The sequence below is a fragment of the Capra hircus genome, chromosome 22 (genome assembly GCF_001704415.2).
Source record: "Capra hircus breed San Clemente chromosome 22, ASM170441v1, whole genome shotgun sequence".
NCBI classification, from domain to species: domain Eukaryota; kingdom Metazoa; phylum Chordata; class Mammalia; order Artiodactyla; family Bovidae; genus Capra; species Capra hircus.
This window is the reverse complement of record NC_030829.1, coordinates 12,246,587-12,268,423: the sequence shown is the minus strand read 5'-3', so window position 1 is coordinate 12,268,423 and position 21,837 is coordinate 12,246,587. Positions and strand designations below refer to the sequence as shown.

Sequence of the window (21,837 nt, the reverse complement as noted above, 5' to 3'; positions counted from 1 at the left end):
TCAGTTATCCTTACCTAACAGATTTCCAGAATGTTTTAAGGGTAGAGAGTATGCTGCGTGTTTAATTGTTAAAGCTAAGTCATACATTGTGAGAAAACTCAAGATCCCAAAACACTTAAAATGGAATATTTTCCATTTCCATATGAAAGAATAATATAGATTTCTTGAAAAATAATTTTTTAAAAACCCAAATATTGTTTATAAACAAAAAAGATGAGCATAAAGCAAAAAACCAGCACCGATCTACCTACTCTTTCGGAAGGAGGCGGGGAAGGAAGGACACAAACTCACGTTTTGGATCCGACCCATCAGGGCTGCTGAAGCCAGCATCTTTTGCAGAAACCCAAGCAGCAAAGCAGTCACTCTCATCCAAAGTAATTGTCAACATCTGTCAAAAGAGAAAAATTGCTTAGTGGCATTCTATTTGAATACACTCTTCAAGTAAGTCTCTAAATCCTTATTTATTTGCACTATTTGACTACAGTGCTAAGCCACAGATTCAGAATCAAAATGTGTTTCGTGTGATTCAATGCAACTACAATTTAATATACTGGGATATGAAAAGGCATTTAAACTGCATAAAACCTTCTCCTTTCAAACGTAAAAACACAGGACTCCAAAACTAATAATACTTAATTCTCAGCTATACGGGAAATTTTCAACTATCCCAAATTGCACAAATATCAACTGCTAACTTACCCCTGTTTTTAAGTCTACTGAGAACCAATTTGGTACATATACCATCTTAAATCTTTTCTTAATTTCATCTTCAAAATCCACTTTGCCCAAATCTTCAACTTTACATGCCTATACATCAAAAGGAAAGTATGATAATTATTACTATTAAGCGGTCAATTGATTTGACTCTGACTTAGTTACTCAAATTTTACACATTTGCCTAAATAAAATGGAGATTAAAATATGTTTCAGAAAGAACGTCACCAAACATTTTTATCTTAAAGCGTTTACCTTTAAATAACTACCTTCTAGTAAAATTTTAAATTAAAGAACCACAAAATGTTCTTTTTTTTGAAACTGTAATTTAATTTTGCTGATATTGATATAACATACCACCACACTTATCTGTAACCAATGTCAAAAGAAGGGGAAAAAAATCTTGAAGGAACAAAAAGCAGTTTGTAAATGCTTTAGGAGAGCTATGAAGCTACCTTCAGATAACAGGTATAATATAGGCAGCAATCTTAAGTTACTCTTTCTTATTCATTCCCTAAATACATATGCTCCCCAAAAGTATGTTCCAAACTTCATCTGGTGCCATGGAGCATTTCCCATCAGCTCATCTCAATTCTGAACCACAAGACAGAATGTTCCCTCTACCTCTTCTTGCTAACAGCAACCTGGCTCGTTCCTGAGGGTCCCAGCTCACCAGCCATCTTCTCAAAGGGTGACTACTCCATGTCTTCTTCTATAGCCCATAACTCCCTAATGGCATATAGAGACTATGATTCCACCATGACTATGTAAAAACTCTTTCTTTGAGCCCATTATCATTTAGCTGCAGTAAACTGTACCCCCTTTTCCTCACTGCCATCTAGTAACCTCTGTGGTTACTGTCCCTCATTCACTGGCAACTTGAGCCTGGCTCAACGTCTTGCAACCCATCTTGTGATCTTGCTTGTTTCCTGGACAACATCAACATTCACGTGGCCAACACACAGGCAGGCCATCGCGGCCTCTGGAATCCTTGACAGTATTCCTACTATAAATGGGACAGTTACTCATGCTACCTGGAACTTGTTTCCACAGTTTCCCATGACATCCTTGTTAAATCTCTCCTTTCCTCATATTTCTGACCTTGCCACCACCACCTCTTACTGCCCTCAGCACATGACTCTGACCTCTACTCCTTAAAAAAGAGAAGCCTCAACAAAATTCCCTTAACTTTCTGCTACTGTTCTTCCTGGTGCAAGGAAAAAGGTGCCTCTTCTTGCTGGACCTGGACCGCCTGATCTCTTGCGTCTTGGGGGCCTTGTACCATCATTTACCCTCTCATGTCTTACTGGCTTTCCCCATAAACAGTGAACCATGATCAAATTTCTCCCATCTTAAAAATACCTTAACACCCAAACAAAACCCTCCCTTGACCTTTTCACCTCTAAATCTTCTCCAGTCACTGCCTCTTCTGCCTATCTCACCAGTCAAATATCATCAAAGATTGTCTCTATTCAAATATTGTTTCTTCACCTCCCAAACACTACTCAACCCACTCCATCTGGCAGGAACTGTTCTTCCCAGACACCATCCGCTTCACTGACTAGATCCACATGTATACTCCATTCTGTTATCTCACGCAAACTCTCAGCAGGCGAGCTCAGCTTACCACAAGCTCCCTTCTGAGACAATTAGTCCTTGAGCTGCCACTGGCTCTGAGCGTTCTTACCCCTTTTTTGTTACACATCTTTTTGGCTTCTTTTTCTAAAAATTCTTGAAATGGAGATGATTTGGTTTCTTCCATTTTCAGTATAGATGTATCTCTTGGAAACTGACCTTCTCATGGATCCAATTACAATCCACAGACGATGACAGCCAAGCCCATTTCTCCAGCCCAGCTTTCTCATATGTACATTAGGTTGTACAGCTCTCTGCCCAACAAACATCTCTACCCAGACATCCCACAGAAACTCAAATCTGTTACTTTCTCACCATGTCCCTTTCCCCCAGTGACCTTTTTCCTCTTATGCTCCCTGTAACACTTCCACACTAATCTGGAAGCCGAGCACCCATCTCTGGCCCTTCCCTTTCTTCCTGTGTGTTTGGCTGCTCAGTCATGCCTGACTCTGTGCAACCCCATGGACTGAAGCCCACCAGGCTCCTCTGTCCATGGGATTTTTCAGGCAAGAATATTGGAGTGGGTTGCCATTTCCTCCTCTAGGCGATCTTCCTGACCCAGGGATCGAACCCGCACCTCTGTGTCTCCTGCACTGAAGGCGGACTCTTTACCCACTGAGCCATCAAGAAAGCACCACTCTTATCCACAGGCCTAAATATCTAATTATTCTATTTTTTTTAACCCCTGCTTGTTCCCACCCTACTCTAGAGGAATATGATTTTCACCGTATTAGTGCAACAACCTCCTAACTATAATGTGTCAGTCATTACAATAAATACTTCTCAAACATCCCCTTGATATTACCAAGAAATAGTTAAGACCCAGATTTTAGGAATAAAGACAAAGGTAAGAATATTCTGGAGATCATTTGGCTGGCAGGTGGCAGAGCCAAGGTCAGAATGCAGCTCTGTTCAACTCTTGAGCCTATGGTCCTAAAAGCACTCTTGATTTCCATACCTTTATTCAATGTCATGTCTATTTTGCCTGATCACTCGATCTTAAAACCTCAAGGTCTAATATCTGGATATGGGACACTGCCAGGGACACAAAAATGCCAGTGATGGTGCATGTCAGCGTAGGGCCCCATTTGAGTAGAACCACCTCCCATTCAGAGAGCAGGACTCTACCAGGACTTCAGCTGGTTAGACAGTTCAGCTGCTCTAAACTCATCTAAGAATCTTTAGTAAAAAAAAAAAAAAGAATCTTTAGTATGTGCTAAAAAAAAAACTGGCCAGGTCTGGAGCCTACAACTCATGACTCTGTGGGAAATAAATCTCACTTTTCGTCTTTAAACCCTTGCTGCTGCTGCTAAGTTGCTTCAGTCGTGTCCGACTCTGTGCGACCCCAGAGACGGCAGCCCACCAGGCTCCCCCGTCCCTGGGATTCTCCAGGCAAGAACACTGGAGTGGGTTGCCATTGCCTTCTCCACCTTAAACCCCTACTACTCCTTTATATTCACTTAGATCTCCAATTATACAAAACTGCTCACCTGGCCCTGAATGAGCACGTACTTTCCTCTTTTCTGTCTTTGCTATTCACTCCACCTTCCTAAACTGCCCTCCCACAATCCATCTGCTGGAAGCCCTTCAAGGCCCTGCTCCAGTGATCTCTCCATGTGGAGTCCTCCTGGTTTTCCAGCTGTAAGTAACCACCTTTGTTTGTAGGCCATCCTGCATTCTGCTGTCCCTCCAACCAGAAGGGATCATTTTTCATCATTTATGACCCTCAACACAGTTCTTTGCACTGTGTTGAACTGAACTGAGTATTCATTTAATCCAGAAATATTTGTAGAACAAATATCCCAACAACACTAAGAAGGGCCATTTGTCAGGATCCTAAAAGCAAAGTTCAATTTATCTATAAATTCTTCAGTGCTATTTAGAATGTGGCTGGACAGCTTAATACATCTCAATTACCCAAAAATTCACTGTAACATGACTCAAAGTCATAACTGATGCTCACAGAGATGGCTATAAATCCTAAGAAATGGCCAAAATTATTCTGTGTACTCCAGTGGTTCTCAACCTAGGGCCATTCTGCATCCTTCTTCTTCCTCCCACCCTCTAAACATCTGGCAATGTCTAGAGGCATTTTTGGTCGTCACAACTGAAATGGGGGATGGGGATGAAGGTGGTTACTGGCATCTACTGAGTAGAGGCTGAGGGATGCTCCTAAGCACCCTAAACACAAGGACAGATCCTCCCTCTCAGTCCTGCAACAGATTTTTTGGGCCCCAAATGCCAAGAGCATCAAGGATATGGAATTCTGAAGTATTCATTTTCAGGGAAGGCAGCATAACACAGTTGGTAATACACTAAACAGAGAAAATGGTTCCATTCAAATTCTGGGTACTTAAAAAGATTAACTATGGCCTTATCTAATATTCACATGAGAATATATACTCCAAAATAAGGCTGTACCTAAATCTTTATTTATCTATTTATTATCTTGGTTATTTTATATATATACACACACACACATACAAACAACATATACACATATACATACAAACTACAATAAAAAATACAGAATCCAGAATCCAGTAACCTATATTAAATTACAAAGATACTCACCTTCAAGACATCCCAATATGCCACGTTATTATTGGTATCTTTGGTTAATATATGTCTCTTATCATTAAGAATGTGACACTGAATAATACTAGCACCCCCTAAAGGGAAAAAATCCACACAATTAGTAAAACAATCCTGTATTTAAATTCACAGTACAGCAATGATGTTAAGTGACATGTAACAAAGTGTAAATCACAGTAGCCCCCAGAAAGGAGACCATATAATTATGTCTAAGGCAATTTAAAGCTAACCAAAGAAAAACTGTCTGATTTTAAGTACAGATTATAGATGAAAAGACTCTTTATTCACGTCAAGGGACTACTAGTGGAAAACTGTTACAGAGCAAACACCTTAACAATTTTTTTTACCCACTGGGAAAAGTCAAAATGACGACAGGACATCTCTGAATTAGTTTCATCTCTTACTAACGTTTGCTTCCTATCTTACTTCTCTTTTATGCCTCCTGAATGAACATCCTATCCTAATGGTAGCAGCAGGGACATCTAACCCTAGTCCGAAACTCTGACCTTGAAATCAGAGCTGCCACTTCCAGTTGTAGAATGTAGAATCCAGAGGCCAGAGCTGACCCACTCTGGCTTGTGCCAAAAGACAACACTGTATCTTTTACAGAGTGACTGTTGGCTTCACCAATACCATGATTATTAGTCTAATGCTTGGCAAAAAGATGAATTCAAGAAAGCCCAATTTTTAAAGTCACTAAAGGAGAGTGAGAAAGTTGGCTTAAAGCTCAACATTCAGAAAATGAAGATCATGGCATCCAGTCCCATCACTTCATGGGAAATAGATAGGGAAACAGTGGAAACAGTGTCAGACTTTATTTTGGGGGGCTCCAAAATCACTGCAGATGGTGACTGCAGCCATGAAATTAAAAGACACTTACTCCTTGGAAGAAAAGTTATGACCAACCTAGACAGCATATTCAAAAGCAGAGACATTACTTTGCCAACCAAGGTCCGTCTAGTCAAGGCTATGGTTTTTCCAGTGGTCATGTATGGATGTGAGAGTTGGACTATGAAGAAGGCTGAGCGCTGAAGAATTGATGCTTTTGAACTGTGGTGTTGGGGAAGACTCTTGAGAGTCCCTTGGACTGCAAGGAGATCCAACCAGTCCATTCTGAAGGAGATCAGCCCTGGGATTTCTTTGGAAGGAATGATGCTAAAGCTGAAACTCCAGTACTGTGGCCACCTCATGCGAAGAGTTGACTCATTGGAAAAGACTCTGATGTTGGGAGGGATTGGGGGCAGGAGGAGAAGGGTACGACAGAGGATGAGATGGCTGGATGGCATCACTGACTCGATGGACGTGAGTCTGAGTGAACTCTGGGAGTTGGTGATGGACAGGAGGCCTGGTGTGCTGCGATTCATGGGGTCGCAAAGAGTCGGACTGAGCAACTGAACTGAACCGAAATAGCATTTAAAAAACATTTTTTCTTTTATTAAAAATAAGTCAATATACGATTAGCCTTTTCTTGACATCAGAACTACATTTAAAGGAAAGTCATTTCCTTTATTTTTGTCAAATTTCTTAGTGACTATGCTGCTGCTGCTAAGTTGCTTCAGTCATGTCTGACTCTGTGCGACCCCAGAGACGGCAGCCCACCAGGCTCCCCTGTTCCTGGGATTCTCCAGGCAAGAACACTGGAGTGGGTTGCCATTTCCTTCTCCAATGCATGAAAGTGAAAAGTGAAAGTGAAGTCGCTCAGTCGTGTCCAACTCCTAGCAACCCCACAGACTGCAGCCCACCAGGCTCCCCTGTCCATGGGATTTTCCAGGCAAAAGTACTGGAGTGGGGTGCCATTGCCTTCTCCGCTTAGTGACTATGGTTAATCTCAATAAAAGGTATAATACCTTCCAATAGCCTTACTTACCTTTAATAACCTGGTCAGGTTGTGTACAAAGGGGTGTTATAGGATTTGTACAGTCATTGTCATAATCTCCAGAGGCTCTGAAATTATGAATTCCCTTCAATGTCTAAAGGAATAAAATTCATTATTTAATCATTTCATACTTTATAAGCTTTTCAATAGGTTTAAAGTACCAAGAAAAACAAAGAGCAAATGAGAAAAACCCAACAATAACATCAACCAAAAAATACTTAGACACAAAGTACTCTTATCTACTGTGAATAAAAAAATACAAAACGAAAATTAAGAAGGGAGAGTTGTCTTTTTGGAGAGAACACTAGGCACTCTTCTGGGTAAAGCTATGTTGATCTCAAATTGGCACAAAGAAACTTAGACAAGATATGTTTTTTTTTATAAGTACAAAGAAAGATGACCTGACCTACATATAAAATAAGAATAAAGGCAAACACTTTCTCTTTTGTTATCCACAAACAGTCTGGTAAGCAAGAAAATGGACATCTTAATTCAAAACTTAACTATTTATTCTTCAATCTTAATTAACAGCACTTTTTTTACTTCACTCTGCTTACCCTTTATTTCGATCCTTGTTCTTTATGCTATGAAGAAAAAGGAAATGAATTTGAAACAACAACTCAGCTTCCTCTCATGTTCAGGGAAACAGAGCTGTGATGAGCTCCCCTGCTGCGCTGGTACGTGGACTGCCTCTCTTCAAGCACATGTCTGTAAGGTCAGAAGCTGTAGTGACCTTTGCTGGCTGTGTCAGGGCACAGCGCCTATGCACACACATTGAATGTGTATCCTGGCTCCTAACAAAGAGGGCAGAAGCTGTATTTTGACTATGACCTTAATTTTTATACAATCCTTAGGATCACACCTGCATTCACAGGGGCGTTCAGATTTTTGCCACTGTCTAAATTTTGGATTTTTGTCCTGCTACTGAAAGTCATGGCATCCGGTGCCATCACTTCATGCCAAATAGATGGGGAAACAATGGAAATAGTGACAGATTTTATTTTCTTGGGCTCCAAAATCACTGCAGATGGTGACTGCAGCCATGAAATTAAAAGATGCTTGCTCCTTGGGAGAAACACCATGACAAACCTGCTGCTGCTGCTAAGTTGCTTCAGTCGTGTCCGACTCTGTGCGACCCCAGAGACGGCAGCCCAGCAGGCTCCCCCGTCCCTGGGACTCTCCAGGCAAGAACACTGGAGTGGGTTGCCATTTCCCTCTCCAACACAAACCTACACAGCATATTAAAAAGCAGACGTTACTTTGCCGACAAAGGTCTGTCTAGCCAAAGCTATGGTTTTTCCAGTAGTCATATATGGATATGAGAGTCGGACCATAAAGAAAGCTGAGCACCGAAGAATTGATGCTTTTTAACTGTGGTGTTGGAGAAGACTCTTGAGAGTCCCTCCAGATCAAACCAGTCCATCCTAAAAAAAATCAGTCTTAAACATTCATTGGAAGGACTGCTGCTGAAGCTGAAGCTCCAATACTTTGGCCACTTGATGTGAAGCGCTAACTCCTTAGAAAAGACCCTGAAGCTGGGCAAGATTGAAGGCAGGAGGAGACAGGGACGACGGAGGATGAGATGGTTGGATGGCGTCACTGACTCGATGGATATGAGTTTGAGTAAGCTCTGGGAGTTGGTGATGGACAGGGAAGCCGGGTGTGCTGCAGTCCATGGGGTTGCAAAGAGTCAGACTTGACTGAGTGACTGAATTGACTGACAGTCATGCTCACACTGAGCATTTGTTACTTTGCCAGCATTTGGTACAGTGGCTCACTTACCCATTTATTTACTGTAGACTTTGTTGTTGCAACCCAAATTGCAGGAGGGGGGTCAGCTGATCTGTCAAGTTCCATCTGAAACAAGGCACAAAAATACCGCTGTATGGAATGTTGATTCTTCCGAACCGCCAGGACCAGCTAAACAGTATTAAATACCAACTCCTCCATTCAATATTGTATGGTGATGATACCACAGGCATGTGTTAAAAGCCAGGGATGCACAGAAGAATGAAAGGGTCTCTCTGATAATGGAATTTAGAGCCCTACATAAGTGGAATGGGGTGACATCTTACTAAAAACAAGGGCTTCAAGTTTCAAGTGTGGTTAATTTAAGGCTTCTAAATGGGAATAGTCGAAAGGATGACTTACCCTTCCTTCCTGGTTTTACCACTCTTCTGTTTTTATGTTCTTAATAACAAGAAAATAAGTTTCTTTTTTCTTTGGAAATGAGTGTAGCAAGAAACAAAATAACCGTTCTAATGAGACAGTGAAAGTAAACGGTACTCCTGCCATGCACCTACTCCCCACCAGGGACAGTCTGCACAGTGGGGGCCGTTTACTGTCTCTTCCCGTATTTTTAAAATACTGCACATGTGAAAATAAATACACACCTATGCACACATTATGCAAATGGCGTGATCTGCCCACTCTTCTTCCTGCACCAGGGAACTGCAGGTTTCGAGACATGAGGACAGGGCTGGAACACTGGCAACCAGGAATCCTCTTTAGTTCAGAGTGATGCTCCTTACGTTTATGCCTGGGCTAAATCCCTCGTCTTTTTCTCCACGGCCCAGAGACCCTGGCAGCCGCAGGCCTTGCAGTGCAGTTTCCCCTCCACACCTGTCTCTCCCCATCAGCGTGCTTCCTGCACACATGCTGTGTCTCTGTGACTTTGGCCTCAACTCTCTTGCTTCTAAAGGATTATGGCTTCTGTCCATTAGGTTGTGCCATCTGCTTTAAAGAACTGTACTTGGCCAGTATTACGTGAGCTCTCAGACCACAGGCATCCTCTCAAGTGTCTCATCTGACCTGTAGTCTGTCTCAGCTCTTCCTCCTATACTGTGGTCTGAGTGTCAGATGTCACTTCGTTTTGCAGATGACGGCTATTTGAAGTTCTGTTTTCAGATGATCTCTGAGAAGGGGTTGGCGGGGGGGGAGAGTGCTGTCTTTATGCCTCCATTTTAAATCTGGAAATCTCCTCACCATTGTTTTAATGTGCAATTCATCAGTGAGACTGAACACCTTGTCAATGATGACTGTCCATTTTTTCAGGCTAGGCTTCACTTTTAGCAGGTGTCAACACAGATGGCTTCTCAAGTACCCACCTCCCAGGACTATTCTGAGGCAGTGATGGTTTGCAATTTGAACCTGCCTCTCCCCCTTCTTCAGGAGCACTCTTCCACATTCCCCACGTGACACACTGGACGCATTTCTGCTTTGCTATCCACTCACAGATATCTGAACTCCTCTATTCCTCCTCTAAGGACAGGTTAGGAAAGCCAGCAGAGCCCAGGAGCACTGTGGGTCAGTTTACAGGATTCACCAGTGTGACAGTCATCCACCCCTGATGTTCCCAGGAAGTCACCATTTCTTCTATGGTTGGCTAAGAAGTATCTTTTTTACAACCTAACAGGTGACTCAGGTTTTAATATTGATTTTCATGTATTTGGCTAGCGCATGTAACAATCTAAATCATAAAACTAAAACATATGACATACCTTGAGAACTGGCGCTTTTTCTTCACAAATTAGCACCCGAATATCAGGGTTTCTTAGGTCTGTGCAATAAATCTTCCTGTCCCTTCCTCCAGAATACACATGTGTGAACGCATCGTTGACCTGCAGAGCCCACACACCCTCATCATGCACTCGATACGTTGCTATACATCTCTGCTGGCCAAGGGACCAAAGGCGGATTGTCCCATCTGAACTGCCGGAAAGGCACTGGGGATGGAGAAAGCTAAGGTTAGAAACCTGCCAAAAAGATCCTGCTTTCTTGTGCTCTGCTCTTGGCTTCTCTCCTGACTCTATATTGTCAAAATGTGTCTCTAATAACCTGCATTCCTGCCTCTGATAAAAGACTTCTGATAAGCATGCATCACAGGCTGGGATGACCAAAGGCAACAACACAGGCTCAAGCAGGGAACCCTCTGAGGAAAGCTTCCTTGGTACCTGGCCCCCTGCAGCATCACCATCTTGTGTCCCATTCCACACCCAGTGAGGCAGAAACACTGGTGGGGGCCAGCAATCCGCGTTTCGACAGGCTCTCCAGGTCATTCTGTCTGGCATACCAAGCTTGACAAGCACTGCACTAGCCCAAAGCCCTGGGTCACACCTCTGTTTTGTCCTCTCCCTCACTGCTCTGGATTCATGATGACTTGCCAGGTCTCCTGGATTTTACTGACAAGACTCAAATGCAAAATCCAGCTTGCCACTCACTCTGTGTGAGCGTGGCTACTTTCCATATGAGCCTCGAGTTCAACATCCATTAATACAAAATGTAAACCCTCCCCATTCAGAGTTAACATTGGCAATTCTGACATTTCTGAAGGCTCAACTGCATGCGAGTTGCTGGTACTCTTATCAGAGCTGAGCACACGGAGTGTGACAGAAACAGGGAGAACCAGCCACCCCACATTTGCATTCGGCATGCCTGGTATTCTCTACCAGTTACTGTGGTCACCTGAGGAAAGGGAGAAAAGCTTATTTTTCTGGGGAAAAAACAGCCCTGAGGAGAAAGCAACTGCTGGTGCTGGTATGTGAAATCAAGCAGGCAAAGAACTTCAAAGAAGAGAAGATAGTTGTGGGCTGGGAGACCTGGATAGTGTTTGAACAGGTGAGGCCTTCAGGAATATTAAGGATTAACTGGCCTGTTCTGTGACTCGAAAGGCTTTCCGAACTCTGGACATGTTTAATTAAATAAACATCGTCCTAACAGACTCCCCCATAAGCTGTCAGGAGCATCAGTGTTTTAATCATTGATTATAACTAGTTTGCAAGAGAACCCAGAGACTAACCAGTAAAGAGACTGTCAGAAGTAAGGCTGTAAGGAGACCTTCATCACGCATGTAGGAGCACTGTGGCAGTATAATGGGGGGCAGGCAGGGAGGAGTCCCCCACTCCAGGATGAGGTGCTTCACTGAGGTGGCGAAGCTGTTAGCGAAGCTTTGATCACTCAGCTCCTAGACCACAGATCTACAGGGAATAAGGTCTGACAACTTTAGGATAAGGAAGGCAAAGGTGATGGGTTGGAAGTCCTCACAGGCTGGGTAACTTACAGCAGTAAAGAGGTAAATTCCAAACCAAGAATGCACAGCTGAAAGCAGCTGAGGAAATACAGAGTATATTAGAGTTCTACATCCACCCGGATACAGAATACAAAATAATCTTTGATAGTAATCAGTAATCTAAGACTGTTAAAAAGCAGGCCCCCAAATAGACAGCAATCACTTTTAAAGCACCAAGCTGGCAAATGAGTTTGTAGTATTCAGCAGTATGGTTAGAAGATATGCCTATTTTACAGGAATTCTAGTGCCTGGTGTCCTTTAGGACCTAGAGGGTTCATCCAAACACTTCCCACTGACCCCAACCTTCCACTGGATAAACATGAAGACCCCTTCATCGAGGTGGTTTCTGGGACTAGGACAGAATGCCCCAAGTGGCTCTGCTAAGTCAGACTCAGGGGATCAGATCCTATAGCCTGATCGGGTGCTCTGTGCTTTTGCCAATAGAGATGAGAAGCATCAGTGTACTGCGGCAAGACTGCTGTTGATCAATGGTCACTTATACACAGTTGTAACTGCCAAAAGAGAGCAGCCCAGTGGGCAAGTCAGGAGCAAGCAGTGGCCTAATGCTCAAGGAGCCCCTGGGCCTATAGGTTAGGTTCAGCAAGATTTGTATCAGCAAGGAAAATCCTGTGAGTGACACACAAGGACATGACCGCCTCAGAACAAGATAGCAGCTTGCCCCAGTCTCCTCAAGCAACTGACTGAGCAAGTGCAAGGAATACAAAGTCAGCTGGCTTGGCCCAGGAATGCTGGCACCAATCAAAACAACTTTAGTGAAGAGAGACCTCAAATAGTAAGGTTTGCTAAATATCCTACGACAACAAAGGAAGTGCGGCAATAGGCTGACACTGATAGGATTCACTGGCCTACTGTACGTATCATCACAAGTCCCTGACTTACGCCATCAGGGACCCGACATGAGAAGCTGCAGGGCAACTCTACAGGATTTAATATATACTCTGGTCCAGTAACCAATAACCTTCTCTTCCATGTTGCAAGAGTTCAAGAATCAGTAAGTAAACGTTTCTTTTCCCTTCTCTCTTTTCGCCAGATAAGTGGCTATTCTAGGTGTTTTCTTGATCAGTTCCCTAATGTAAAGATGCCATGTTGTTGGTGGCTCAATTTACATTTAGTTTCTCATTGCCAATAAGGAAAATGGATAAAGGCAGAACTAGAGGAGAAAAACTACTGGCTTAATTCTGCACTCTAAGGCAGACAGGCAGCTTTTAAAGTAGTACCATATCACCGTCTGTGCTTTCAGTAAGGGAAGCTGACTTGAGGTGAAGTGCATTTATAACCATAAATAAGAAAGCCTTTCTGAGGTATCAATGCAAAGAAATAGAGGAAAAGAATAGAATGGGAAAGACTAGAGATCTCTTCAAGAAAATCAGTTACCAAGTGAACATTTCATGCAAAGATGGGCACAATAAAGGACAGAAATGGTATGGACCTAACAGAAGCAGAAGATATTAAGAAGAGGAGGAATACACAGAAAAACTATACGAAAAAGATCTGCATGACCCAGATAATCACAATGGTGTGATCACTCACCTAGAGCCAGACATCCTGGAATGCGAAGTCAAGTGGGTCTTAGGAAGCATCACTATGAACAAAGCTAGTGGAGGTGATGGAATTCCAGTTGACTATTTCAAATCCTAAAAGATGATGCTGCATATGCCTGCATATTTGGAAAACTCAGCAGTGGCCACAGGACTGGAAAAGGTCAGTTTTCATTCCAATCCCAAAGAATGCTCAAACTGACACACAATTGCACTCATCTCACACGCCAGTAAAGTAATGCTCACAATTCTCCAAGCCAGGCTTCAACAGTATGTGAACTGTGAACAGATGTTCCAGGTGAATATAGAAAAGGTAGAGGAACTAGAGGTCAGATTGTCAACATCCGCTGGATCATCGAAAAACCAAGACAGTGCCAGGAAGACATCTACTTCTGCTTTATTGACTTATGCCAAAGCCCTTGACTATGTGGATCACAACAAACTGTGGAAAATTCTTAAAGAGGTGGAAATACCAGACCACCTGACCTGTCTCCTAAGAAATCTGTATGCAGGTCAGGAAGCAACAGTTAGAACTGGACATGGAACAATAGATTGCTTCCAAATAGGGAAGGAATATGTCAAGGCTGTATACTGTCACCTTGCTTATTTAACTTATATGTAGAGTACATCATGCAAAATGCTGGCTGGATGAAGCACAAGCTGGAATCAAGATTTCTGGGAGAAATCTCAATAACCTCAGATACAAAGATGACACCACCCGTATGGCAGAAAGCGAAGAAGAACTAAAGAGCCTCTTGATGAAAGTGAAAGAGGAGAGTGAAAAAGTTGGCTTAAAGCTCAACATTCAGAAAACGAAGATCATGGCCTCTGGTCCCATCACTTCATGGCAAACAGATGGGGAAACAATGGAAACAGTGACAGGTTTTATTTTCTTGGGCTCCAAAATCACTGGAGATGGTGACTGCAGCCATGAAATTAAAACGCTTGCTCCTTGGTAGAAAAGCTATGACAAACCTAGACAGCATATTAAAAAGTAGAGACATTACTTTACCAACAAAGGTCTGTCTAGTCAAAGCTATGGTTTTTCCAATAGTCATGTATGGATGTGAGAGTTGGACTATAAAGACAGCTGAGCACCGAAGAATTGATGCTTTTGAACTATGGTGTTGGAGGAGACTTGAGAGTCCCTTTGACTGCAAGGAGATGCAACCTGTCCATCCTAAAGGAGATCAGTCCTGAGTATTCATTGGAAGGACTGATGCTGAAGCTGAAACTCCAATACTTTGGCCACTTCATGCGAAGAACTGATTCATCTGAAGAGCTTGATGCTGGGAAAGACTGAAGGTGGGAGAAGGGGACAACAGAGGATGAGATGGTTGGATGGCATCACTGATGTGATAGACATGAGTTTGAGTAAACCCCGGGAGTTGGTGATGGACAAGGAGGCCTGGTGTGCTGCAGTCCATGGAGCTGCAAAGAGTCGGACACAACTGAGTGACTGAACTGAACTGATGCTACTTTTATCGTTTTAGTTAAAAGCACATTCATAATTATCTACAGAAGAAACAAGGCATGGAGTGAAGCAGAAAGGAGGAGATCTCAGGAAGTCCACCAGGCCCACAGCCCCCTTCTGAAGACCATCTAGTCTACCGCCTCTAGTTAAGGGCAGTCCCATGGAGCCCATACAATCCAGTTTGATCCTGGACAAAGCTAACAGAAGAAGGCTTGGACAACCATATCAAGTGCAACCTAGCAGCTACTGCAAAAAAGTGAGGAGCTGACTGCACTGGGCTTTTTAGACTCAGGTGAAAATGCTACTACAAAGAAACTCAAGAGTCCTAGAAAATGCCATGGTTTGCAGACAAGAACGTACCTATTATTTCTACTTTTCTCACCAACTATACTAACTAAAGACTATGATTCCCACTTTGCAGACAAGAAAACTAAGGACAGGTAAAGAAGAGTTCTCTGCTCAAGGACACAGAATACATGAGTATCAAGATCCTTCCATGTCTCCAAAGACCTCTATGGGCATCTTCCAGCCTCTCTGCCTGGTTCTGAAAAGTGATTTCCTTCCCTTGGCCAGTTTTTCAACTTTCCTTTCACCCCTGGAAACAAAGGCTTCACTGATTCATGGATGAGGCAACTTCCCTGATGTTATTTCATGGGAGTAATGGACCGATGGTGTTTCTCATCCAGTCACATTCATATTCTCCCTTTTCCAGCCCCATCACAATCAATTCCAATGATCCTTGCCTATGAGAAAAACGGCAGCAGTACATGGGAGAGGTGTGTCATAACAAAAAACGGTGCTCAGTTTTTGTTTTTTTGCTGTCTATATTATGAAAGATCACTTTTCTACTGCTATAGAACAGATAGAATTGTGATTTATAATTCACAAATTATGTGGCTGAATATTAATACCTGTTCAAACATTACCAAAATGTTTTTCTTTGAAATGCTGACTTTAAGTTCTATGTTAGATAACAAAACTACAGTCCATATCTACATAGTCAACTGACAAGATCTGCCTAAGAAACCAGACCCACTGTGAGGATATTTTCCACTGCCAGAAAGCACTCAATACCAAAGATTCCTTCTGCTTCAAAAAAGGAAGCATTTTAAATCATTTTAGCCTATATATATGTGTGTATTTATGGATGGATGCTCAGTTCTGTCTGACTTTTTGAGACCTCATGGACGGCAGCCCGCCAGGTTCCTCTATCCATGGGATTTTCCAGGCAAGAATACGGGAGTGGGTTGTCATTTCCTCCTCCAGGAGATCTTTCCGACTCAAGGATCAAACCCACGTCTCCTGTAGTTCCTGCCTTGGCAAGCAATCCTTTACCACTGAGGCACCTGGGAAGCCCTTGTTTTAGTCTATACATAATTGTGTATGCTCACCTGCATTAGAATTATTCTTAGGATATCCTTTGCTTGGCCTTTCTTTAGAAGTTATGCAAACAAGATAATTTCAAAATGTGGATTATTATATGTGCAACTGAGTATTTTAAGGATTTGAGACCACAGTTCGTAACGTGTGCAGCTTCTGGTTTAAACCAACTATGCAACAACACAGAAAGCGGGGGAGCTCCTGCTGAATGCAATCTCTGGCAAGGTCAGTAGGTGAACGCGCGCGTGAACTGCATACCTGTGTGCCGTCTCTGTTCAGCAGCAATGCTTTAACATTGTCCGTGTGCCCTTTTAGCTTCATTAGTTTTGCACATGTTCTCGGATCCCATACTCTCAAAACCTGTGAGTCATACAACGTATCACACAAACGATCAAATTTAAATAGCAGATGGATTCTATAGATCAAATGGTAACCACTAAGCTCTGTGATGGTAGTACTACTTCAGCCAACAGACAGTGTTCCAGTGTCCAAGGCTCCCAACGTTTTTAAGCAGGAGGAAGCCTCTTTAACGTAAAAAAAAAATGCACAGGCCTCCCCACTCCACCCTCCAACCCTGGCACCACACACATGACAGTAATTATACAGTTATACCCTTATTTGTTCAAATAAAGCCTTTATTTTTAGTATCCACCAGGCAAAACCACTGTCTACATATTCTGTAATTACAAAGATCGAATTATGTTGGTTTCTTTGTTTTCTAGTGTTAGAATATACCCCTTAAGTTCCCCCTTACCTTCTCAGTGGACCCTGATACAATGATTGTTCCCAGTTGATTCATTGCCAGGCTATAAATGGAATCTTTGTTCCCACTTAAAGAAGAAGCTATTAAGGATAAATAGAGCTAAAGGTTAAAATCATCAGCTGTTTAGTAGCTAGCCAGCACAAACTGCAAGTTTAATTATTTGATTTAGAAAATCTTATCTTTATGAGGACTCTTAAGGAAGAGAAATTTACCTATTATGGAGATAGTTCTAAATAATACTATTAAAATTTACATCCCTTCTGGATTTGAGCATACACAAATGCTCAATAAATATTTGCTAAATTGAACTGAACTGCCACTTAAAAAGCTATTCACATAAGCAATATATTTTCAAAGATACACATGTGCCAATAAAAATGAAAACTATAGCTATACTCATTTTTTACAAGAAAACACAAATCAAAACAAAATACTATTTTCACTGACAAAATCAGTAAAAAACAAGGCAATATACTTGGTTCTCAAAAAAAAAAAAGTTGAAATGGCACTCTCATACATTACCTGTGGAAGGATAATTTGGTACAACTCTTCTGGAAGGAAATTAGGCACTATGTGGCAAGAATTGCATTCATGCTCTCTGATTCAGAAGTCAATACCACTGAAGCACATACATAAAACTGTCCATACAGTATGATTCCAACTTTACAACAGGAATAAGTATAAACAAAAATACTGATTGTGAGTAAAGGAATAAATACATAGAAAGTATTTAGAAAAGTAACTGCTTCTACTGAATGCTCAATAAATGTTAGCTATTATCATTATTTCCATAATGATAAAAAGCGTGTCTGATACCCTCTCTAAACAGTTCTAAGTAGAATATACTTGTTGCTGAATCTATACCACTAAGCCTCATCTCTGACCTTGGGACAATCCTCCTTTTTTTGGCTTCATTCCCTCTTGTTAGTGTCTCTTTCAGGCAGGCCTTACATTAGAGAGAATTAAATGATGCATTATGACAGCCCTAGTAGAGACCAGCTGCTGAATCCCTGAGTCTGTATACATTAATCACAGAGAACAAGGGAAGAATAGTGTTTAAACCTTCACATATTTCCTGAGAAAAAAGGGCAAAATAATATTAAGAAATTATAAACACCAGTCTCCCAATCTGCTCTTCTTGACACATACTAGATTACATTAGAACTGCTAGCTATGTCAACATGAGTATTACACAGTCATGACAAACTGGATCTGTCATGCAGGGATCCAGATAGTTCAGGCCCACATCATCAACACAGATCTTCTAAGCCAGGCTTAGCCAAAAATATGCTCCTAGGAGTCCCTACTGACACCAGGCCGAACTTCAAGTCTAACCTGTCTGGGTCTGACTGGGTAACTGAGATCTCAGTTGATAAGGCATCCATGCTATTAACTCGCTGCGAAGGTTTCTGAATTGTCTCTAGAAGCTAGGGTCAGCCTTCCTGCACTCTTCTGGAATTGGTTGAATTCTTAAGGCTGCTCTGAAAGGGTCCTAGAGTATTGGCACTAAAAGCCCTCTTTCTTTCCTTTGGGTATTTTCCTATGTGGTTATTAACTTGAAGGCTGTTAGTATCCAGTAACACTTTTCCTGGGGTAAGGAAAATGGCAACCCACTCCAGGATTCTTGCCTGGAAAGTCTCATGGACAGAGGAGCCTGCTGCTACTGCTGCTAAGTCACTTCAGTCATGTCTGACTCTGTGCGACCCCACAGATGGCAGCCCACCAGGCTCCCCTATCCCTGGGATTCTCCAAGGGTCGCAGAGAGGAGTCGGACACAACTAAGCACAACACTTCTAAAAGTCAAGAGTTGCCTACTTTTGGCCAGGTAGTCACTACTTTCATCAGTAATATCTGCCTAGAGTGTGGCCCTGGGCCAGGTAAAGCTGTAGGATATATTAATAAAAAGTAATAAGACAGACACTTCTGCGCTCTGGAAGCTTATATGTTAGCTAGGGAGCTAACATGTTACGTACAAAAATGGCCAGGATACACCTGGAGAAGTTACCATTTTTAGACCAAAGTGAGGAACTAGCTTCTAATCACACTCTCAGGGACTAGAACGTTACAGGCAGAACCACTGTCTTGATGCAAACTTATCAAATTTGTTTTATAAACCATACTTAATGTCAACTTGGATCACTTTTAAAGAAAAATTTTTAAACACCTTACTTGTGACGGTGTTATTTGAGGCAGTCAGTGCTGTTAGAGTATTCACATCCCAAAGGAATATTTGTCGGTCCAATCCAGCTGATGCTACGAGTTCCTTATCCTTGGCATACGCTAAGGCCTTTACATAATCCTGTAACAAAACATATATATTATGATCTACTCTGTAGACCAATAAGCAAATGAGCCATATAAAGTACTGAGATCCTAGTACTGCACTAAAGACACTGAAACCGTGTTAGTTGTCTTACCTTATGCGTCCTTAATGTTGACATGCAAAATCCCTTATGTGCGTTCCATACTTTTACTGTTGTATCAGAAGAAGCAGATATTACTAGAAGAGGCAAAGAATGAACAAACCCCTTAGTAGTGTGTCTTAACACCATTTTAAAGAGTTAACTTAAAAAAATTAACACTGTCTCAAACTTTCATATATACAAAATGTTCATACATAAGTATTTGAATATTTATGTATGTTGAATATTTATAATATTCCTAATGTTAATTCAAACATCTTAACATTCACATACTCACACATACACATATGTATCTAAAAGTTCTTTCTAGAACTTTTTATATTTTGTCTCAAATATTTTTTTAAATAAGCAAGACAAACTCTTCAATGTTCCAGCTGAAGGTGCAACTAATTTGACTACAAAAAATTTCTCTAAGACACACTGCAAAACCAAGAAATGGATCTTACCATAAAGAGAACAAAAAGAGACTAATCGGGTTAAAAGAAAAATACATATCGCCTGAGTCTATTTATATACAGTGACAATGCAGGCAAACTAATCAACAGTGCTTAGAGGACACGAGAGCAGTTATCCTGGGACAGGGACAGTGCCTGGAAGGGTGGCGTAAGAGGGACCTCGGTAATCTGTTTCTTGATACGGGTATTCACTTTGTGAAATTTTATTGAGCTGTACTCTCAGGATATGTGTACTTTTCTCTATGTATGTTACACTTCAAGAAAGAGGCTTACATAACAATGAAAAAAATAAAATAAAGAGAAAAAGAAATTGAATTAAAATCGTCCAGAAGCTCAACAATCCAAAGAAATACTTACATGTTTTCCCATTACAACAGAGTACAATGTCATTCACCCAATCAGTATGGTGTTCCATAGATGCTATATATGGATCTTGCTGAAATTACAAGATAAATCATAAAAATGTCTTTTCGTATATTAGAGGATAAAATATGTCATAAATATATCACAAAAACATGATTATGTTTAGATTCTTTAATTAATGTGACACACTTCTCTAAGGTCTTCAAATTTACAGCTGAATTCAGAGTAGAATTTCACCAAATGATTGATGCTTCCATATGGCAGATATAAACAGAAGTTTTCTTTTAGAACAGTTTTATCACTGACATAAGCCTTGGGTTCCAGGACAAATGCCCTGAAGTTAGGGAAGGCAACGAGGCCTGGGCTGGGCACTGCGTGAGACATGAGTACAATGGGAAGGGCTTCACTAGAAAGGATGAGACATGAGCAGATCTGGGGGGATCTGCCTCAGCAGCGGTGAAGGCTCAAAGCAGACAGCGGGGACAGAAAAGCAGCTGCTCAGAGTGGTGAGAAGCCTAGCCGGATGGCAGACAAAGATGCCCACTTCCGCTCTTAGCTTCCTACTGTTGTTTTTACCTGTGAACTGAACATTTCCTCACAGAATCTACAGTCCTCCAGAGAAGAAATGGAAGCCAATGGCTAAAGGATCACCATTTCAGTTCAGTAACTCAAGATTTTTCTACTGCTCTCCCTTGGCTCAATTACCAGGAGAGGCCTTTTAAAGAAGAGTATTTAGTTACACCCTACATCTAAGACAGGCAAGTTCAAGATGCTTCATGGGCAAAGAGAATAGCTCTCTACAAGTCTATTTGAGAACTGATGCTATTCAATCTTGTCATAAAATGAGAACCAGAGAGAGATGTCTGAGGGCTGAAGAGGCAGCTTTCTAACTCTTCCTGGTTAGTTCTTGTGTTTTCCTTAATTTGTCTGAAATGCTGTAAATCTCTAGGAAGGTGACATTCCAATTCAAAAGTAGGTTCTGAAAAGCACTTCAGAGCCACAACTTTCTTATTTTCTATGTTTTTCATATGGGACCTCCACTATTTACACTGGTCAAAGAATTCAAAACTCACTGGGCCAAAGTCCATTTAAAGAAACTATCCAAACTGTGCAAAGTAGTTGTTCTTTTTCAGATGCAACATCAGACTCGAAGAGCTTACTAAAACACACAGCCTTTTAAAATGACAAAGTCTAACCTCGGGGTTTCAAGGTTAGATTGGACTCTAACTCTCTGTCATGAACCAGTTACTCAACCATGGTTTCTCTTAGCCTGTTTTCCCATCATAAGGGGAAAGTGGATCTGCCTTGAAGGACTATTGTGAGAAATAATCTGGGAAACTGCTCTGGAACAACGCTAGGAGTTCAAGAAATGCTCCTCCTTCCTCCTGGAATCTTCCTTTCTGTGTCATTCATAATATAGGCATTCACACAAAATGCAAAAAGAGTGCCTTTCCATCTGACTGGGGCCTTATCTTGGCATATCACTAAGTCCTGTTTTCTGTTTTCATATTTTTACATCTACTTTATGCTAT

At 41.6% G+C, this 21,837-nt stretch overlaps 1 protein-coding gene across 1 annotated transcript in view; it reads right to left on the bottom strand.

The window, feature by feature from the left end:
- WDR48 (WD repeat domain 48) overlaps positions 1-21,837 on the bottom strand; it is a 47,026-nt gene that overhangs the window by 11,344 nt on the left and 13,845 nt on the right. Inside the window, exons 3-13 of the mRNA XM_005695555.3 lie at positions 20,300-20,378; positions 19,482-19,564; positions 19,234-19,363; positions 17,056-17,144; positions 16,560-16,661; positions 10,321-10,545; positions 8,603-8,677; positions 6,812-6,914; positions 4,924-5,021; positions 700-807; positions 292-388 (exon numbers count right to left, since the gene is read on the bottom strand). Of these exons, the coding sequence (XP_005695612.1) occupies positions 292-388; positions 700-807; positions 4,924-5,021; positions 6,812-6,914; positions 8,603-8,677; positions 10,321-10,545; positions 16,560-16,661; positions 17,056-17,144; positions 19,234-19,363; positions 19,482-19,564; positions 20,300-20,378 (1,189 nt within the window). The remainder of the gene's footprint in view (positions 1-291; positions 389-699; positions 808-4,923; positions 5,022-6,811; positions 6,915-8,602; positions 8,678-10,320; positions 10,546-16,559; positions 16,662-17,055; positions 17,145-19,233; positions 19,364-19,481; positions 19,565-20,299; positions 20,379-21,837) is intronic.